This window comes from Rhinoraja longicauda, chromosome 3 (assembly GCF_053455715.1).
Source record: "Rhinoraja longicauda isolate Sanriku21f chromosome 3, sRhiLon1.1, whole genome shotgun sequence".
In the NCBI taxonomy this organism is placed as follows: Eukaryota; Metazoa; Chordata; class Chondrichthyes; order Rajiformes; family Arhynchobatidae; genus Rhinoraja; species Rhinoraja longicauda.
In genome coordinates this window covers 17,513,957-17,536,128 of record NC_135955.1, presented here as the reverse complement: position 1 = coordinate 17,536,128, position 22,172 = coordinate 17,513,957, and the positions used below count along the sequence as shown (strand labels likewise).

The following is a 22,172-nucleotide window of genomic DNA, read 5'->3' as shown; positions in this document are numbered from 1 at the left end:
GCTCTTTAAACATCCTCTGCTATTCATCGGTAACATGGCTGATCTGGTTCAACACTATTTTCCACTTTACTCATATCCCCTTGATTCCTTTAATGCACTGCAACACAGTAGCACAGCTGGCAGAGCTGCTGCATCACGGTGCCAAGGAGCTGGGTTTTATCCTGACCTCAGATGCTATCTGTGTGGAGTTTGTACGTTCTCCCTGTGAGGAAGTTCTGGTTTCCTCCCACATTCCAAAGCTGGTGGGTTTGTAGGTTAATTGGCCTCTAAATTTTCTCTAGTACGCAGGGAGTTGATGCAAAAGTGGGATAACGTAGAACTCATGTGAATGGGTGATTGATGGTTGGCATAGACTCAAGGGGCCTGTTTCCATGCTGTATCTCTAAACTAAGCTAAAATTCCATTTCTACATTTTCCCTGTGACCACGTGGGTGTTCTCCGGGTGCTCCGTTTTCATCCCACATTCCAAAGACGTGTGAGTTTGTAGGTTAATTAGCTTCTGTAAATTGTCCCTAGAGCATAGGACAGAACTAGTGTATGGGGTGATTGCTGGTCGATGAGGCCTGTTTCCACGCGTATCTCTGAACTAAACTAAATGTTCCTAGTTTACTTCAGGGCTGTAAATAATCAAGTCCGGGTTGATGAAGTTGTTAGTTGATCTTCTAATAATGTAAGGGATGTGAACGTTTGCAAAACCCAAATGATTTTTTTGCTGATGCAAAGAAAGCTCAACAATACATGTGCTTCATTTAGAAGATTGAGGCGATTTGTTATGTTGCTAAATGCTCTATCGAACTTCTAAAGTTATATGGTAGAGAGCATACTGATTGGTTGCATCACAGCCTGTTTCAGTAAATCAAACGCCCAGGATCAAAGTGTGCTGCAGATAGTGGTAGACATTGCCTGCTCCAAACATTGCCTGGAAGCATTGCCTCAAAAATGCAGTTATTATCATCAAAAACTCGCACTGCTTTGGCCATGCTCTCATTCCAGTTCTACCATCGGGAAGCAGGTACAGGAACCTGAGAACCAAATCGTCCAACTTCTCCGTATCAACTAACAGGCTCTTGAACACTCACAACTACCAACTACCTGAGCGACTGTGATCAATGGATTTTTTGATTGCACAATGTTCTTTTGGTTTTGTACTATTATTTCATACCATTATGATCTAGACACCTAATATTACAGATTGTTAATTTACTGTATTGCTGATTATTCTAAATTTATTTTGTGTGCTAATGGGCCTGTGAAGCTGTAGCAAATAAGAATTTAATTGCTCCGTTCCTGGTATGTATGACAAATAAACTCATGACTCCTGCGTCACTGCATTTCAAAAATAAGCCATTGAAACTGAATCACTCCATGTTTCTGAGACCAATAAACACAAGCCCTTCTCTTCATTTCACATCCATTGCTTTGTCCAACTAATCAATACTATGCTGTAGCCAATACGACCCTTTTTGCTGTCAACAACAACTCCAACTATACATCATCTGCAAATGCTTTAATCGTATCTCCTACATTTGCATGGGTCCCATTGATCAAACTCCAGTCTGAAAAACAACCCTCCACCATCAACTTGGCCTCCTTTCACCTAGGCAATTTTAAATAAATTTGCCAGAATTGCCATGGATTCCATGGCATCCTTTGGCCCAATAGCCCACTTGGACCTTGTTGAAGGTTTGAGTCGTCCATATGGACAACATTAATCTTGTGCGAAGATAAACACAAAGTGCTGGACTACCTCAGCGAGTCAGGTAGCATCTGTGGAGAAAAGGAATAGATGATGTTTTGGGGCGAAACCCTTCTTCAGTCTGAGAGTCAGGGGAGAGGGAAACTAGAGGTATGAAAAGGTTCAGAACAAATCAGAGAGCCTGCCACTTTACTGCGCTCCTTGAAAAATCCAATCTAATTAGTTAGATTGGACCTGCTCTGATCAAATCACACATTATCCATAATCAATCCCTTCTCCTCAAAGTGAAGATTAATGTTTTTTTCTCTAATATTTTTTTTGTCTCTGATTTTAAACTTACTGGCCTTGATTACCTGGTTTGTCAGTTTCTTTTCATTAATAAATAATTTTTTGCTGTACCTCGGTCATTGGACCCATGCTGTGGCCAGAAGAGGTTTCGGTCAAAGTTGCCTCCCATGGCAATCTGATATACATCTCGTAATACTCGGAATTTATCGGGTGGCGCCAGCAATGGCTGCCTCGCCAACAGTCTGTCTGTCCCTTCCTTCTTTGTGTCTGTTTTGTATGTTAAATGTATGTTTTTTTGTGTTCTTTAGCTTGTTTTGGGTGGGAGGGGGAGTTGGGGGAAACTTTTTCTACTCTCTTACCTTGACGGATATGCAAATTATTTTTTTTCGTGTTGTATCTCCGTCTGCACTGCGGCCTAACATCGTGGAGTTAGTGGCCTTTGCTGGATATCGACCGGGAGCTCCATCGCGGGAGCCTGCGGGACACCATCACGGAGCACGTGATCCCTGTCGGGGGGTCGTCTTTGGGGCTCCAACCATGGGAGCCTGCGGGACTTTAACATCACGGAACCCGCGGTCTCTGGTTAGAGACCGACATCGGGGACTCCAAGCCCAAGTCATCTGATGCCACCTCTTTTTGTATGGAAGTTAGTTCTAAAATCCTCTATCTCCTTCCCTGAATTCTCCAACTACGCTATGCTACTCAAAGAACCTAGAGCAGTACAACCCAGGAACAGGCCCTTCGACTCCCCACGTCCATGCTGACACGATAGCAAGTTAAACTATTCTGCTCTGGTTTAGTTTTATTGTCATGTGTACTGAGGTGCAGTGATCTTTATTTTGCATGGTATCCAATTGGATGATACTGTACATTAATATAATCAAGTCAAACTCAAGTACAGCAAATAGAACAAAAGGGAAGATGCCAAACCAAGCTATGATGCAACCCGACAGTATGGTGTGCAAACGTGGTCCATGTCCCTCCTTGGTGAACACAATTTGAGTTTAGTTTGTTGTCACATGCCCTGAGGGACAGTGAAAAGCTTTTCTTGCGTGCTAACCAGTCAGCGGAAAGACAATACATGATTACAATTGAGCCATCCATAGTGTACAGATACATGACAAAGGGAATAATGTGAATAACATTTAATGCAAGATAAACCCAGTAATGTCTGATCATAGATAGTCTGAGGGTCTCCAATGAGGTAGGTAGTACTTCAGTTCTGCTCTCTAGTTGTGGTAGGATGGTTCAGTTGCCTGATAACAACTGGGAAGAAACTGTCCCTGAATCTGGAGGTGTGCGTTTTCACAATTCTATTTCTTTTGCCTGAGGGGAGAAGAGGGAGTGGCCAAGGTGCAACTCGTCCTTGATTATGCTGGTGGCCTTGCCAAGGTATAAATGGAGGCAATCGAAGGGAGGTTGGTTTCTGTGATGGTCTGGGCTGCGTCCACAATTCTCTGCAATTTCTTGCGGTCTTGGATGGAGCTGATAAAATGCTTTCCACAGCGCATCTGTAGAAGTTGGTGAAAGTTGGTGGGGACATGCCGAACTTCCTAAGTCTTCTAAGGAAATGGAGGCATTGGTGTGCTTTCTTGGCCATTGCTTCAAGATGGGTGATCCAGGAGACGTTGTTGGTGATATTTACTCCAAGGAATTTGAAGCTTTCAACCATCTCTTACTTCGGCGCTGTCAATGCAAACTGGGGTATGCGTACCGCTTCGCTTCCTGTAAACAATTACTATCTCCTTCGTCTTGCTGACATTGAGAGAAAGGTTGTTATCTCGACACCAAGTCACATTCTGAACCTTCTTTCATGTACTCCATCTCATCATTATTCGATATCTAGTCTGCAATGGTGGTGTTGTCTGCAAATTTGTACATTGAATTAGTTTGTACATGGTTGCACAGTCGTGGGTGTATAAAGAGTAAAGAGGAGGGCTGAGAATGCATCCTTGCAGAGCACCAGTGTTGAGGATTGTTGTAGGGGATGATTTGTCCCCTATTGGGGTCTGTTGGTCAGGATGTCGAGGATCCAGTTGCAGAGATGAGTGCTGACTCCAAGTCCCGCGAGTTTGGTGATAATCTTGGATGGTATCATGGTGTTAAAGGCAGAGCTATAATCTATGAATAGGAGTTTGATGTAGGTGTCCCACTTATCCAGATGTTCCAGGAATAAGTATAGGGCCAGGGAGATTGCATCGTCCGTGGACCTGTTGTGGCGGTAGACGAACTGCAGATGAGAAATATTCTGATAAAGTCGTTTCATGGACAGGCTTGTGAATTTATAATCTGAATGCAAAATGGTAGGAATAGATAAGTTGTAGTAGTCCTGTAAGGGGAGCACCACTGCACAATGATGTTTCTTGTTCGTTTCTGCATTTCAGTAGAAAAATTGAACTGGAAATTCCCACAAAAAATGGCCGATAGCTTAAGAATAAAAGCAAGTGCTTTCAAAATTTGATTAAGGATATAATTTGTGAATTTCATTGGAGATCTCGCTAATGTAGGAGAATGTTAATTGCTTGCCATAGTCAGAGTTGGATATCATGAATGACAATCATGAAAGACCCCAAAGCACAATGATCATAAGGTAATGATGAGATTCATTTTTGGTTTGACATTCATAAAATGTGCTGAGCTAGTAAGTAGTGAAACATTATTTCCATTGGTTGAAGAATTAACAGCAAGTGGGTATAGATTCAGTTTTCCTTCTTAAAAATTGGAAGATATTGTATTTAGTGATTTCACAAAGGTTGTCATGGCGCAAGTGCAGTTGACAACACAGACTCCCTTGTTTTCTATTTTCTATAATTCTTTATGTAACTATGGCCTTTGAACATTCACTGAGATACATGTCATTCTCTCTGATCTTAGTTTGCTAAATCTTAATCAGTCAAGGATTAGTTTTGCTTGGAAGAAATTGCTCTACTGAAGTCCCCACCATCGAAGGGATCAAAAGGAGGCACTGCTCAAAAAGGCAGCCAACATCATCAAAGACTCGCACCACCCCAGCTATGCTCTCATTTTGCTCCTACCATCGGGAAGAAAGGTACAGGAGCCTGAAAACCCTGACCATCAAGTTGAAGAATAGCTTTTTCTCAAAAATCAATAGACAATAGGTGCAGGAGTAGGCACCACTTCGAGCCAGCACCACCATTCAATGTGATCATGGCTGATCATTCTCAATCAGTACCCCGTTCCTGCCTTCTCCCCATACCCCCTGATCCCGCTATCTTTAAGAGCTCTATCTAGCTCTTTCTTGAATGCATTCGGAGAATTGGCCTCCACTGCCTTCTGAGGCAGAGAATTCCACAGATTTACAACTCTGACTGAAAAAGATTTTCCTCATCTCTGTTCTAAATGGCCTGAGATGAGGAAAAACTTTTTCAGTTTTCATCAGGCTCTTGAAAAGTAAATTACATTAACCTCCGAGACAATGATCTTCTATGGACTATCTTTGGTTGCACTGACTTTGGGTTTTTTTTTGCACTAGTATAACAGTTATTAATATATTGAATTTTATTAGATATCTTTATTGCTTTTATGGGCTTGTTAAGTAGCTGCAAGTAAGAATTTCATTGTTCCATTGTCAGTACATATGACAAATAAACACTGTGGAAATGTCCTTGGCCTGCAATGCTGACTCCATTTCCCTCTTCACAGATACTGGCAGACTTGCTGAGTATCCTCAGCATTTTCGTTTCTATTTCAGGAATTTTTCTGTTGTCCAGGTACCACTGATCCTGTGTAAGCTGATAATTCTCTTCCACACGCAATGATTTGTGCTTAATGATCCCTCGCTATTAATTCTTTCTCTCGGAGCTGGGAACCACTAGCATTTCTTTTCCCTGGGTGTACAATCCCTTTGTTATTACGTGTAGAGAGGAACTGCAGATGCTGGTTTAAACTGAAGATGGACACAAAAAGCTGAGTAACTCAGCGGGTCAGGCAGCATCTCTGGAGAAAAGGAGTAGGTGATGTTTCCGGTCGGGGTGTCTACTCAAAATGTCACCTATTCCGTTTCTCCAGAGACACTGCCTGACCTGCTGAGTTACTTTTTGTGTCTGCCTTTTGTTATTATGTTCTTTGATTCAAAGTGGTAGTTGTTGGAAGCCCACTCCTCCACTAGGAGGAGCTGCTCTTGTGTCATAACTTGCAGATCTTTCTTAAATCCTGCTAACATGGAATCAAGATCATGGTGAGAGTTATAGAGCCTTGAAGGGGCTTCCTTTCTCACTTGGGGTATAGTGACATTACTGTCTTCCCTAGGACTTAGTGCTGTGCGGGGAATTTTAATCATACGTACATAGACTTGAAGAATGTACAGTACTTACTAATGTCGTGAGATGCATTACATTGTCAAATGGGCTTCAGCTTTCATCCATGTCATAAAATAACCCTTTTTTTATGTATTGTGCTGTTTTTGGCAGATGAAGTGACAATTTTTAAAAGTTAGATTAGCGCAAGTGTCAAGTCAAGTTTATTTGTCACATACACAGACACGATGTGCAGTGAAATGAAAGTGGCAATGCCTGCGGATTGTGCAAAAAAAGAATTACAGTTACAGCATATAAATTAAAGTTAATACAGAGAAGACAAAATTTAGTCCCTGGAGTTATAAAAGTTAACAGTCCTGATGGCCTGAGGAAAGAAACTCCGTCTCATCCTCTCCGTTTTCACAGCGTGACAGCGGAGGCGTTTGCCTGATCATAACATCTGGGATAGCAGGGGTCCCTCATAATCTTGCTTGCTCTCGATCTACAACTCCTGATGTATAGGTCCTGCAGGGGGGCGAGTGTAGTTCCCATGGTGCGTTCTGCCGAACGCACTACTCTCTGCAGGGCCTTCCTGTCCTGGGCAGAGCTGTTCCCAAACCCGACTGTGATGTTGCCGGACAGGATGCTCTCTACAGCCCCAGAGTAGAAGCATTGAAGGATCCTCAGAGACACTGAATTTCCTCAGCTGTCTAAGGTGGTAAAGGCATTGCTTTGCCTTACCCACCAGCGCGGCAATGTGCGTTGCCCATGTCAGATCCTCTTTGATGTGGACTCCCAGGTATTTAAAACTGCTCACCCTATCCACAGTAGACCCATTTATTTCCAGTGGCGTGTACGCCCTTGGATGTTGAGCCCTTCTAAAGTCTACAATCAGCTCCTTAGTTTATTTGACATTCAAGAGGAGGCTATTGTCCTGACACCAGAGTGCCAGATCAGCCACCTCCTCCCGGTAGGCCTTCTCATCGTTGTCGGAGATCCGGCCCACCACCACAGTGTCTTCAGCAAACTTGATGATGGAGTTTGAGCTGAACCTGGCCACACAGTCATGTGTGTACAGGGAGTACAGTAGGGGGCTAAGGACACAACCCTGGGGGGATCCTATGTTCAGGGTGATGGGGCTAGATGTGTGTTCTCCCATCCTGACCACTTGGGGCCTGGCGGTGAGAAAGTCCAGGACCCAGGCACACAGAGGGGTGCTAAGCCCCAGTTCCAGCAGCTTCTCAGCCAGTCTGGTGGGGACTATGGTATTGAAAGCTGAACTAAAGTCAATGAACAGCATCCTCACATAGCCCCCCTTCTGGCTGTCCAGATGAGAGAGAGCGGTGTGCAGAACCTGGGAGACCGCATCATCCGTGGACCTGTTCGGACGGTATGTGAACTGTAGTGGGTCCATGTTATGAGGAAGGAGGGCACAGATGTGGTTCTTGATTAATCTCTCGAAGCATTTCATGACAACCGAGGTGAGGGCCACCGGTCAGAAGTCATTTAAACAAGCTGGAAAGGCATTCTTTGGCACCGGTACAATAATGGATCTTTTGAAGCATGCAGGGACCATGGACTTTGCCAAGGAGAGGTTAAATATTGTGGTGAGCACTGGAGCAAGCTGAGTAGCACAAGACTTTAGTACTCGCCCAGATATACCATCTGGGCCTCCAGCTTTCCTCGTGTTCACACGCGTCAGAGCCCACCTCACGTCGTGCTCGGACACCGAGCATAACACAGGAGCAGTCAACTTGGTTCATTGAGCCTTCTCTGCCAGTTAATAAGAACTGATATGATCCTGCGTGCTTTCCATAAATCCTTCACTTTTTTCTGTTTGGGCTGCCATTTCAGGGATACTTGGACATGCTTCAAGGTCTCTATGTTCTCAATTATCCCGAAAGCCCCACCATACATCAATCTTCCCAAGGGCATCACAGTCATTTATCAGGATTAAATTCCATCTACCGTTGCTCTGTCCATCTTATAAATTGATCATTGTCATCCAGTAGCCTGGGAATATCTTCCTAGCATCAACAGATATTGTTATTTGCAAACTTATTAATCACAGGAAGGAGATAGAGAATTTAGTAACCTAGTGTCAGGACAACAAACTCTTCCTCAATGTCAGCAAGATGAATGAGCTAGTTATCATCTTCTGGAAGCATGGTGGAGTCCTCGGCCCAATCAACACCAAAGGCGCCAAAGTGGTTGAGAGCTTTAAGTTCCTTGGCATAAATATTACCAATGATCTGTTGTGACAGATGCACAATAGAAAGCATACTGTTGGGATGCATCGCAGCTAGATTTTGGAACAACTGCCCTAACACCGCAAGAAATTGCAGAGAGCTTATGAATGTAGCCCAGTCCATCACACAGGCCAGACACGCTACCATTGACTCCATCTACACCACACTGCCTTGAAAAGTAGCCAACACAATTAAAGATGTCCCACCCCAGTCATTCCTCCTTCCCACTTCTGTCAGGCAAAAGATATAGAAGCAGGCACACCACCAGACTTAGGAACAGCTTCTTCCCCTCTGCTATCTGGCTTCTCAATGGCCCTTCCATAAGTTAGGGTACTGTCAAATTCACCTCTACCCCATTGCAGATATTGAACTTTGTCCGTGGCACTTATGTGCTGCAGTGTTGAGAACTCGGCATGCTTTATTTTCCCCTTTGCTCTACTTATTGTGCTTGGGTTTGGCTTGAAATCCAGTCTCTCCTTTATAACTCAAGCCCTTCAGTCCCGGCAACATCTTTATGAATCTTTTCTGTACACTCTCTAGCTGAATCGCACCCTTCATATAGCAAAGCAACCAGAACTTGACCCATTCCCTTTCTCCTAAATGCTGCCTGACCTGCTGAGTTACTCCAGCATTTTGTGATACCTTCGATTTGTACCAGCATCTGCAGTTATTTTGCTACACAACCAGAACTGTAAACAGTATTTTGGGTGTTTTCTCTAATCAACGTTGTATACTGCTGTCAAATGACTGAAGAAAGGTCGCGACCCGAAACGTCACCCATTCCTTCTCTCCTGAGATGCTGCCTGACCTGCTGAGTTACTCCAGCATTTTGTGAATAAATCCCAACACTATCCGATGAAGACATGCATGCTGGAAGTACTTCCCCACCATGATAACCTATATTGCCACGCTAGCATTTATTTTGAGAGGGCTTTTATACAAAAACAGGGATGTAATGCTGAGGCTCTATAAGGCACTGGTCAAGCCACATTTGGAATATTGTGAGCAATTTTGGGCACCTTATCTGAGAAAGGATGTGCTGGCTCTGGAGAGGATCCAGAGGAGGTTTCCAAGAATGATCCCAAGAATGAGTAAGTTAACATGTGAGCGTTTGACGGCACTGGGCCTGTACTCGCTGGAGTTTAAAAGAATGAGGGGGAATCCTCATTGAAAAGTACAGAATAGTGAAAAGCTTGTTTAGAGTGGATGTGGTGAGGATGTTTCCAATAGTGGGACTCAAGGTCATCGCCTTAGAATTAAAGGACGTTCTTTTAGGAAGGGGATAAGGAGGAATTTCTTTAGTCAGAGGGTGTTGAATCTGTGGAATTCTTTGCCACAGAAAGCTGTGGAGGCCTTCAGTGGATATATTTAAGTCGGAGATAGATAGATTCCTGATTAGTACAGGTGTTATGGGGAGAAAGCAGGAGAATGGGGTTAGGAGGGAGAGATAGATCAGCCATGATTGAATGGCGGAGTAGACTTGATGGTCCGAATGGCCTAATTCTGCTCCTATCACATGATCTTTAAGGGAATTATGTATCTGTACCTCTGAGGCTCTGTTTGATAGCATTCCTTGAGGCCCCGTCCATCATTGTGTATGCCCTCACCTGATTTAACTTCCCAAAATGCATCACTTCATATTGGTCCATCTGACATTCGTTCTGCTTTCCCAATTAATCCACAGCCTGCTCTAATTTTGTGTCCTTTTCAACTTTTAATTTTCCACCCATCTTTGTATCATCAGCAAAATCGTCATTTAATTAATTACATATTAAATTGACTTCTAGAAATAGAACGTAGAACAGTACAGTACAGGAATAGGCCTAAGGCCTACGATCTGTGCCGAATATGGTGCCAAGACAAACTCTTATCTGCCAACAAATAATCAATTTCCCTCCATTGCCTATCCCTCCACTGCCCACCCAAAATCTTCTCATGATTCAGAATAGAAATATTGATTTGTTACACTTTTGCAAAACATCTATGTACAATAGTAAAGGTAGTATATTTAAATAAAAATAACAGTTGTGGTTTATGCCATTTAATGGAGAATTTGTTACTCTTAACTATTTTTGTTCAGTCCTTGGAGCAACTGAAATATGAAATTGAAACAAGATTTGGTAACAGCTTCTTCCACATAATGATCAGATTACCGAACGGTTCTTCCGTAAACTAGGGTGTGGTCCCGATTTTCCAACCTGCCTAATTGCAGACCCTGCACTTTTTCTCTAACTGTAGTGCTAAAATGCTGTAACACTATTTCTGCACTTTGATATTTTTCTTTTTGCATTACCTTTTGCATTTGTGTATGGTTTGATTGTAGTCATCTATAGTATTATTTTATTAGATAGCATGCAAACAAAGCCTCTCGCTGTATCTCGGTACATGTGACAATAATAAACCAATACAAATATCAAATTGCCACCTTTGGGTCTATTTTAAGGTGCATCTGTCATAATGATAAATTATGTTTTTATGTATTCCCCCGTGGATTACAGAAATCAGTAGTTCTATGTTTTGCCCTTCTCTGCAAGGCACAAATTAGTGAAGAGGCGTGTAGTGCATATAACAATAGTACAAAGGTCAGCCATGTTACTAAGTTAGTAACTCAAGGAATTAGGGGAGCAAATTTGGTTTGAGAGTTGGGAGAATTCCATACCTCAACAAGAAATGGAAATAAAATATCAGCAGCAGCATAAGTAATAATGTTGTTGAGTTGTTAATATTTAGCTAATTCTCCTTGCTTTTTGAAACCTGCTGCCATTACATGGTTTTACCTTCGTGTAACTCCATTTGCTATGTGCCACTTAGCATAAGGTCGCTCCTGACAGTCCATGGTCATGCCTGACAACAGGCCTGGCTCACTGCCGCGGTACCAAGAACCAACCCAGAGATGTTGCTGCCGAATCTGACCTCTGCTCGCCCTTTTGGATCGGAGAGAAGGGCGTTAGACAGAGGGCCGGTTAGTGGACCGGCGGCGGGAGACAGAGCGGGACCTCGACGGTGGAGTGGGTCTTTAAAGCCCTTGCTGCGTCCTGGGGCTTGGCCCTATCGCCCGGTGAACTGCGACGGTATCTCAACCACAGGCCCGGCTAGCCCGGAGAGGGAAGGACTCCAAACCCAGCCCCTGTTCAACCCGTGGACCGGGAATGGGAGAGGAGGTAGAAGGAAGCAGTTACGGTGGCGGACACTGGATAAGGGGTCCCGTGTCTGGGAGGTGGGGGGGTCTTACCTTGTGCACCCTTGAGGTCGGCTGCAGGAGGCGCTCCGCAGGGAACAAGGGCTGAAGAGGGTCAGGTTTGGAGAGGGACATCGGTTCGCAGGATGACCAAAATGGAGGCGACATCTGCAGCAGGCCTTTGTGGCCAGCTGCAACTGGGACTGTAAAATGGCGCCTATTGCATCTGGACTCAGTGGGCTGCTCTGTGCATTCTGTACTGACCAGAGCGATTGTGCTTACGTACAGGGATAGTCTGGCTGAGCTGTATGCAAATAATGTATTTCACAGTACCTGGTACAGTTGACAATAAAGAAATCATTGAGGTTGTTTTTACACGCAGCCTATAAAATTATGCACTAACAAGCACTGAGTTGTGCATCTGGGAAAGAGCAATAAATGCTGGGCCCATCAGACAAGAATGATTTTGTCTATTCCTTTTCTCCTCATCAAAACAAGAAAATACAAACTTAAGATCATGTAAAATGGTTCCTTGGTCGATAACCTTAAAAAAAAAATCATTTGGGGAGTTCTCCATATATGAAATAATGTTTGGAAGTAGCATTAAATTTATCGGGGCTAAAATTTAAACTTGAAATAACAAATGACTCGCTCTTTTCACCAGTTTAAAGAAAGTCTGTGAAGTTTATTGCTCTGCCTTGCTTGTCCAAGCAGGTGAATGAAAGGGAGGCCATTGTAATACAGTACAAGGCGTGGTTTTAACTGGATAATTGCTATAGTTGCTTGTCTTTGTATGCCCTTGTTTCATTGTGTTTAGCCATTTTAGACATTGTTAGTCACAGCTGTTTATGCTACGTGATCATGAGATTTTTATTTCATATTAGAATTAGGTGTGCATGCTGAAAAATTGTCTTGTTTTACATTCCTATTTTAATTTTAAAGATACAGTGTGGAAACAGGGACAATTTCCAACTAGGGGCAATTTAGAGAGCTAATTTAGAGAGCAAACCTGCATGTCTTTGGAATGTGGATGGAGAGTGCAGCACCGGAAGAAAACCATGTGTTCACAAAGAGAATGTGTAAACTCTACACAGACAGCAGCCTTAGTCAGGATCGAACCTGGGCCTCCGGCGCTGTGAGGCAGCAGCTCTACTGCTGTGCCACTGTGCAGCCCTTTGCTTATTATTTTGCTTTAATGTTGGCAATGATTATGTGATTGTGTAGGTGGTACCATAATAGACTCATTGTTTTTAAACATTTTAGTATTCTGTGGACTAGTTTGTATACTTGCAACAGAACTTGAATTTTAATGGAGCAATATACTGGCAATCTGAAGCAGTTTAGTCAGATTTTGAATTGGACTGATGTGCTAGGATAAGGTGGTTAAATAATCAAATTAAATCCAGAGCTGTGTTTGGTTAATTCAGAAACATCCCATCATTGCATATGGGGAATTTTAAATTCAAATAGTTAAATAAAAGGCTGAAACTTAATAAAATGCTATCTATTTAATGGTAACTGGAATTACAGGATTGTTGTTAAAAATAACCCAGCCGTTTCACTTGTGTCTTTCCCAACAGGAAATCTGACAGTCTTAACCAATCTTGCCTTATGCGAATCCAGACCCACTGCTGTGGTTGGCTCTTAAGTACTTAGTCATAGAGCTATACAGAATGGATATATGCCCTTCAATGTGACATATTTGGCTAGTCCCATTTTGCTCATATCACTCTAAACCCTTCATATCGATATATTTGTGCAAAAGCCTTTTGAAAGTCATAATTGTAACTTCTTCTGTAACATTGGCAGTCTATTTCAGATACAGACTACCCTCTGAGTAGAATAAGTTGTCCCTGAGATCTCTCTCCCCTCTTACCGTAAGCCTATACCCTCTAGCTTTAGAGTGCTCTACGTGGAGAAAAAGGACTGTGAATGTTCACTTTATCTGTGTCCTTTGTAATCTTGTACACCTCAATAAGGTCCTTCAGTCAAAGAAGAAAGTCCCAGTCTATCCAACCTCTCCCTTTAACCCAAGTCCAGGAAGCATCCTAGTTAATTTCTTTCACTCATTTTCCAATTTAATGACTACTTTCTATAGCTGGATGACCAGAGTTGTATACATTATTCCCAGGTATGGTCTCGTCAACAATTTGTGCAAACGCATGATGTCCCAACATTTGCGTTCAATACCCTTCCCAATAATGGCAAGCGTGCAAAATGCCATCTTCATCCTGCCCATCTGACTCACTCAGGGAACTGTGCACCTGTAGTCTCAATTTATTTCTGTTCTGTAACACTCTCCAAGACTCTACCATTTATTGTGCAAGTCCTGTCTTGAGTTTGACATATCAAAGGGCAACGTCACCTGTCAGGGTTAAGTTCCATTTTGCCACTCCTTGACCCAGCTTCCCAACTGCTCTGGATCATGTAAACTTAGATATCCTTCTTTTTTGTCCATTAAACCACAAATGTTGATATAATCTTCAAACATACTACAATACAATATATATCTTTATTGTCATTGTACAGGGGTACAACGAGATTGGGAATGCACCTCCCATACGATGCAATAAATTAATTAGCTAGTCAGTATTAATTTAAACAACCCAATGAAACAAATGAGAACAGTTTTAAAACAGAATAAAGTGCAAGTAGACCTGTGCCGGTTCACTGTGCGATGTGACCATCCAGCTCAGCAGGACCGGTTCATAGCAGCTATGGCTCTGGGGTTGAAGCTGTTCCAGAATCTGGAGGTGCGGGCATAGAAAGCCTTGTATCGTCTGCCCGATGGTAGAAGTTCGAACAGACTGTTGCAGGGGTGTGAAGAGTCTTTGTGGATGCTGGTGGCTTTTCTGAGGCATCGTGTGTTGTAGATGCCCTCCAAGGCTGGTAGCTGTGTTCCGATAGTCCTCTGAGCTCTATGGACTACCCGCTGAAGAGCTTTCCTCTCTGCCTCCGTGCAGCTGAGATACCACACAGGGATGCCATGTGTTAGGATGCTCTCTATGGTGCAGCGGTAGAAGGTCGTCAGCAGCTGTTGGGGTAGACCAGACTTTGTCAGTGTTCTTAAGTAGAACAGTCGTTGCTGTGCCTTCTTGACCAGCGCAGCAGTGTTATTGGACCATGTTGGGTCCTCCGAAATGTGAGTGCCCAGAAACTTGAAGCTGGACACTCTCTCCACACTGTCCCCGTTGATAAAGATCGGGGCGTATTCCCCGTTGGTTGACCTGCGGAAGTTGATGATCAGCTCCTTGGTCTTGGTGGTATTTAGGGACAGGTTGTTATCAGAGCACCAGTCCGCCAGGTTCTGCACCTCCGCTCTGTAGTTTGTTTCATCACCGATGGTGATCAGCCCGATCACCGTTGTGTCGTCTGCAAACTTGACAATGGCGTTGGTGTCGAATGCAGGAACACAGTCGTGTGTGAATAGGGAGTAGAGCATGGGGCTCTACATAGAACACAGCCCTATGGTGTGCCGGTACTCGGGGTGATAGTGGAGGACAGGTGCGGGCCCATTCTCACTGCCTGCGGTCGCTCCAGCAGGAATTCCAGGAGCTACAGTGTCATCAAAATCATTCGTAGATAATAAACCACTGTGGGCCCAGCACTGACCCCTGCGGACCAGCGCGAGTCCTTTCAGAAGAGCAACCCGCCACTACTCCCTTTGGTTCCTTTCTCCAAGCCAATTTTATATCCATTTGACTAGCTCACATTAGCCTCTATGTGATCTAACCTTCCAGACCAGCCTATGGTGCAGGACCTTATCAAAGGTCTTACTGAAGTTGATATTGGTAATGTCCACTTCCCTGTCCGCACCAATCCCCTTAGTGATCTCTTCAAAACATACTACCAGATTTGTGAGTCATGATTTCCCACTCAGAAAGCAAAGACTAACTATCCCTAATCAGTCCGAGCTTATCCAAATACTGACAGATCCTGTCGGTAAGAATCTCCCTCCAACAACTTGCCTTCCACTGATGTCAGGAAATTACATCCTCAGTGAAGGAAAACTAGGAATGAACAAAAAAGATGCCAGGCTTGGCAATGATATCCATATTCTGTGAGCAAATAATGATGAGTAAATAATTAATGTGGATGGAAAAATTGAGTTATCTTTTTAGGTTGATGGCTTTTCAAGAGTTCTGATGAAAAACCATTGACTTAAAATGTTAACTCTTGTTTTTACTCTCTCTCTGCAGATGTGCCTGCATGATCCACTGAAGCTTTCTTGCATTTTCTGTTTTATCATGGATTCCCAGCAGCTGCAGTTTTTTTCCTTCCTTTTAAAAAATGTTTAGGGTGAATCGTATCTGGTTCTCATGTAAAGTCTTCCCAGTAACAACAACTTGAGAGCTGCAGGTGTCAGGAATTTCTGTTTCCTTCTCATGCTAGTGCAGTAGATTGACCGTTTACAGAGTAGATCTGCTAGTAATCTTTCTGCTGTTTGTCATGATAACATTGGATGCCATTGTCAAACACGTATCTTTGTTACCCCTCCCTATAACCACTCCGTTGTCACTCCCTTCTAGGAATTTACTTTTCTAATATTGGGCAGGCTCTTTCAACATGAGGTTTTTACAAATCCTCTTTTGCCTGAATAATTTCCAATGCCATTCCAATAACATTTTTTATTATTTTTCTACTTCTTGCCCCACCATCATTGTAGTTTAATATTATAATGTTATCTTCCCCTTTCACTTTTTACAAGCACCTACCCGATAACAGCCTTCCTCCAAAGACAGAGGCTTTAGTTCTGCTCAGGGACTTTCTTGTGCAGGAATGCAGCATTAGGTTGCCGTCCTTTGTATCAGACCATTTTCTCAGTTGTTGATGAAGTCCCAGTTCTATTTTTGATGAAGAACTCCAAATTCCTCTGGTGCACTGGCTCAATTAATGTCACTAAATCAATTGACCATTTACATTGAGATTTTCTTACTTTGTTATGTGCCTTGATAAAACTGATTTGTTTTGTCATTCTTTAAATAAGAGACCTGAGATACTGAGGCATGTTAAAAATGTACCAATTACATGTTACTTTCTTTTTCATTATTTGGCTATCTTGCTTTTCCCCAGTTCACTGCCTCCTTTCCTTATGCTCAAAGGAAATAAGCATTGTAATGAAAATGTAAGCTGAACAAAATGTCATTATTCATTATATTTTTTCTCTTTGACAAAAGAGCAACGGTAGTTTACGTACATTTTGGTTAGTGTTATCTGCCAAAATTAGTACTGTCACCTTCAGAAATATTAGATGACGATGCATTTACTCTGCTACTAAGCTTCTGGGATCAGTGGACTAGTAACCAGTGGCAACGTGACAGGAGCAATTTCCTGTTGCTTACATCATAGCCTATCGCAGGATCCAAGCTGCTGCACACGCACACTGTTTTCTTGAGCTAACATGGCAGCTCTGCTGACTGCAGATTGAGAGAATAATGTGATAGGCTTTCAGTGCAGCATACTTTTACCCTCATTGCTTTCTCATGGATATGCCTTCTGACCCATACTTACCTTATGATGGTGGCGGTGGCGACTGCATTCCTTTGCAAGAAATGCCCAGGAAAGGTGAGTTTTAATTCAACGCTATTTATCATGTAGTCTTTGCAAATGAGTAAATGTATTCTTGGCAGGTAGGATATGTATATTTTTGAATAAAATCTGTCAGTTTCTAAATCCTTTCTCTTGTACTGGCACAGAATTTAATCCTGCAAGCAGAATTGATATTGTGTTACTTCATTTTGCTTTTTCTAGTTATTCCCATTTTTTTGGGGGGAAATTATTTAGTCCCGAAAGATTACGCTGGTGAGTTAGTGATACCATTGGTGTCGTCGCTTATGGTAACAGATGCTGTTTTTATGATTTTTTTGCCTCAGCAAAGAAAATGATTTGGAGATTTAATTTAACAGGGCCTGCAACTGTGACATATTTATAAGGATATCCTATCTAGATCAAGTTCATGTTAATAAGCTAATGTTTTAAACCAGCATTCATGCAATGCATTTTAAGTACTGGACTAAAATGGTTTCACAAAGAAATCCAATGTTGTGTATTAATTTCATTCGCTTAGCTCAACCCCCTCCACCACCTCCACACCAATGGAATGCTATTTCAGTTCAGTGATTAAGCAATAGTTTCAAGTAATTTTTAATAGTGTAGATATCCTTACAAGCTACTCTTATCTCAGTTAATTCTGTGGAAAATGCAGCTTGAATTACATCATTGTTAGCAGCTGCTGTTGGGGATTTGTGCAAGGTAGGTTTAACCCTTTCTGTGGGTAAAACTGGAAGCTGGCCTAGTTAACTGCGCTTGGAAATTTAAACTCTGCAAGTATGATTCACCGTAAGGTGCTGCATGGCTGAAGTTTTAATCATGGCACCTCGATTTTTGTCATGTTTTGATGTCTATTTAGTCATAATTCCTGGAGGAATTTTCTGATACATAAGAATTATACAACTGGCATGTTGAAATAACCTTGGCCTGTATATGCATTATTTCCCAAGTAGATAAATGTGTTTGTTATCGGATGATAAAAATCTATTTTTGCTTCAGCTATATTGCCGGTGTGTGGGCAGGCGATATAACTGCATAGTTAATTGTCAATGGGTCTTTTTGATTACTTTTCACAGATATGAGAGGGGCAAAGTTTAAAGGAGATGTGTGGGGCAACTTTTTGTAACACAAATGTTGATGAGTGCCTGGAACGTGCCGCCAGGGTTGGTGGTTGAGGCAAATACGATAGTGGCATTCAAGAGGCTTTTGGATAGATATGGATGTGCAGGAAATGGAGGAAAAAGGATTATATGCAGAGTTGTAAATCTGTGGAATTCTCTGCCGCGGAAGGCACTGGAGGCCAATTCATTTTATGTTTTCAAGAGAGAGTTAAGGGCCTGTCCCATTTAGGCGATTTTAAGGCGACTGCCGGCGACTAAGCTGTCGCCGACAGTTCGCCGGGGTGTCGCGGGCATGATCATGAGGAGTCTTCCAAGAATCGTAGTGGATCTCAGCGCGTCGCTGAGAAATCAACCGGAGTGAAATTTCTCGGCGACAGCTGGCTTGTCGCCAGGTATCGTTGCTTATTGCGGGCGCTGTCGCATGCTGTCCCCAGGTTTGATAGGTTCTCTTAGATGCATTTGAAGATACCATAAAATACTTGTGTTTAACCAATTTATTTACCGTCAGGACATTTGACAGGTAGATTGGATGTGACAGTTTGACGGTCAGGTAAGCGTGGGAATTTTCGCGATGTTTATCCTATGGCCTTCAGTGATTATATTTAAAGTAGGCTCCCAACCCAGATATGCAACCCAGAAACCAGATGTGCATCTCCCGTACATTTTCAAAGAATGCCCACGCTCCGCACAAAAATCAATTTTTGACCACTTTTAAAATTAAATTTCTTAATACTGCTATTAGTAAACTGGAAGTAAATCCAGTTTATGCCTTGTTACCGTGAAGCTTGGTTTTCAAGTAACCCGACGAGACCTTTCACCGTCCGGCGTGGCCTGGAGTAGGCCGTGGACCTTTCACCGCCCAGCGGGCGCTCCAATGTCGGGAGCCCCGACGTGGCAAGTTCAACAGCCTGACCGCAGGAGAAGACGGCAGGGGAAGAGAAAAGACATTCTGGCCTTCCATCACAGTGAGGAGGGACTGGAGGAAACTCACTGTGATGGATGTTTCTTTTGTTTGGTGTTAGTGTATGATTGTATTTGTTATTGCATTTTTATTGATTATTCTTGTTGGTCTTAGTGTTTCAACTGCGGGTAATGTTTCATTTCACTACACATTTATGTGTATGTGACAAATAAACGACTATTGATATTGAGATGTTATATTTCAAATCTCTCAAGTACTTACCGACTTGTCAGTGATTTCAGCGAAAATTAGGGCGCCGGAGAAGCATTGACACCATGGGAATTTTCCGGATGTTTCCGAAGACGGTGTAATTTCGATCTGATTCGGCATTGTCGTGGTCATTGTCGTAGGGTAAAAGAAAAATTTGGCGATCTGCTACGACATTGAGTCGCCTAAAAAATCGCCTGTGGGATTTAGATTTAGCTCTTAGGGCTAAGGGAATCAAGGGATATGGGGGGAAAAGCAGGAACGTAGTATTGATTTTGGATGATCAGCCATGATCATATTGAATGGTGGTGCTGGCTCAAAGGGCCGAATGGCCTACTCCTGCACCTATTTTTCTATGTTTCTATAAGAGATGGTCTTGGCATCAAGTTCGGCACAGCCTGTTCTTGTGCTGTTCTATGTACATTATGTGTTGACTGCTTTTAGACTTTTTAATTTGATTTATTTAATCACTATATCTTTTTAAAAAGTACACAAATATCACTTTGTTCCTGTCTTTTCTACGGTATTTTGCTGTCGGCAAAGGCTAATATTGTAATGACACCGAATGGGAACATCATTTATTTGAACTTTTTACTCTCTTATTCTTGCATTGTTACTGTGCAGCAACTTGAGCATTGTATTGTACAAGAAGTACTCTGATATAGGTAGACACAAAATGCTAGAATAACTCAGCAGGACAGGCAGCATCTCTGGAGATAGAAGACTGAAGAAGGGTCTCGACCTGAAAGGTCATCCATTCCTTCTCTCCAGAGATGCTGTCTGTCCTGCTGAGTTACTCCAGCATTTTGTGTCTACCTTCAATTTAAACCAGCATCTGCAGTTCTTTCCTACACAAGTACTTTGATATTTTGTAGTAAGAAATACATATTTATTTAGTACTTTATTGAAACATATAAATCGTGAAGGGTCTCGACCCGAAACGTCACCCATTCCTTCGCTCCAGAGATGCTGCATTTTGTGACTATCTTCGATTTAAGCCAGCATCTGCAGTTCTTTCCCACATTATTTTTAAAAATGGTTTCAAGTTTGAGTTGGGCGAAAGAGCCTGGAATCGTGCTCGATAACTCTTTCTATATCTCAAAAGTTAATTAGCACCAGGCTGCACGAAAACATTAAGTGCCACTCCCTGTATATTTATCAGTAAAGCATAATGTGTGCCTTTAACCCACTTTCTAGGAGTTTTTGTTTGCCTGTTCTTGAGTATCACAGTTCAGGGAGGTTTTGAATCCTGCCAATGAGAAATGTAGGTCAGATGCACATTAATAAGTACAAGTATGCGTCCATGCCTGCTATCTTTTCAACATGTTGGCAAGCAATTATTTTTTGTTTTGCCTTGAAGACCTGATTCATAAGCATGCCCTTACTCTCATAATTCTGGAACTAAATAGAACAAGAAATAACATCTTGTGAGCTTGGACGAGCTGTAGAACATATTGCTATTTGATTTTGTAATCCCACCCCTCTCATTTTAAAACTCATTTTACAAGATGCATGTTTTACTGACAACATGTCTATATATAGACTGTCCCTTTTTTCCTGATAGATGGTTGTGAAATACCTTTTTGTACAACTTCAGGTTGCTGAATTAATTTCTAGGTCTGTTGAATTAAAGTTCCAATGAAATTATTTGACCATGTTGGATGGCGCTCCTCCAATTTGTTGCTTCATTTATAATATCATGGACTAGAAATTGAACATCCATTTTATCATCCAGATACATGATGTATTGACCTATACATGTTGACCTCCACTTCTGCATTACTGCCCAAAAGAGGATAAATTCCTACTGTTTATGTGGTTTAATGTCTAAATCCATTTAACATTCTGAAGAAGGGTCTCGACCCGAAACGTCACCCATTCCTTCTCTCCCGAGATGCTGCCTGACCTGCTGAGTTACTCCAGCATTTTGTGAATAAATTAATAACATTCATGAAGCAATTTTTAAAATTAAAAGCCCTATATAAATTCAAGACCTGTCCACAGTCATGGAATCTTATTTCCTTGCTTTGCATAAATCAGCAGTGAGATAGAATGATTAAATTTGATTTTTGAAAGAAATCCAAAATGTTACTAAATAAACAGTTGATTTGCAGATATTCAATTTGTTCCGTAAAATAATTACTTTAATAGCCTATATCTGAATTAGTTTCTTCAATCTGTGGCATTAATCATCAAAATAGCCGAATCCTATTTGGACAGGTTGGAAGTAACAAATGGTTTTGTGTGGCTGAGAAAGAAAGTAGGTTAATATCTGTAATAGTATGCACTCCCAAAAAATAAAACTGCCTTCACATTGAAGCTGCTGGGTATAACCAACATTTTCTTATATAATTTGGCTGATTTGTTGTGGCGTTCATACAAAGATGCCTTCAAATGGCCTGCTGTGAAGTAAAAAATAGAATCCATCTGACACAAGCTGAATAAAAACATTGAGAATGCTTGTGCACCAGCTTGAATATGTTGAAAACATTTTTGATAGGATGGGTCAGTGCTTTTTTCTAGACAAGATGGTACCGATGGATTCCATTAATAAACATTCATGTGATGTTGTTGGAAAACTAAATTATAACATTGATCTTTTTAGAAGTGCTGGTATGATAATGGCATTTAAGAGGCTTTTGGATAGGCATATGGATTTACAGGGA

The 22,172-nt window shown here is 42.1% G+C and overlaps 1 protein-coding gene across 5 annotated transcripts in view; it reads left to right on the top strand.

Moving 5' to 3' along the window:
- The window catches only part of clcn3 (chloride channel 3), a 113,823-nt gene that overhangs the window by 17,422 nt on the left and 74,229 nt on the right, over window positions 1-22,172 (top strand). For 2 of the 5 annotated variants that reach the window (XM_078394849.1, XM_078394843.1), the window contains exon 1: window positions 17,027-17,232. The exons of the other annotated variants lie outside the window; for them this stretch is intronic. In XM_078394849.1, the coding sequence (XP_078250975.1) occupies window positions 17,151-17,232 (82 nt within the window). In that variant the 5' untranslated portion in view covers window positions 17,027-17,150. Of the gene's footprint in view, window positions 1-17,026; window positions 17,233-22,172 lie in introns of those variants that run through there. 5 annotated transcript variants of the gene reach the window in all.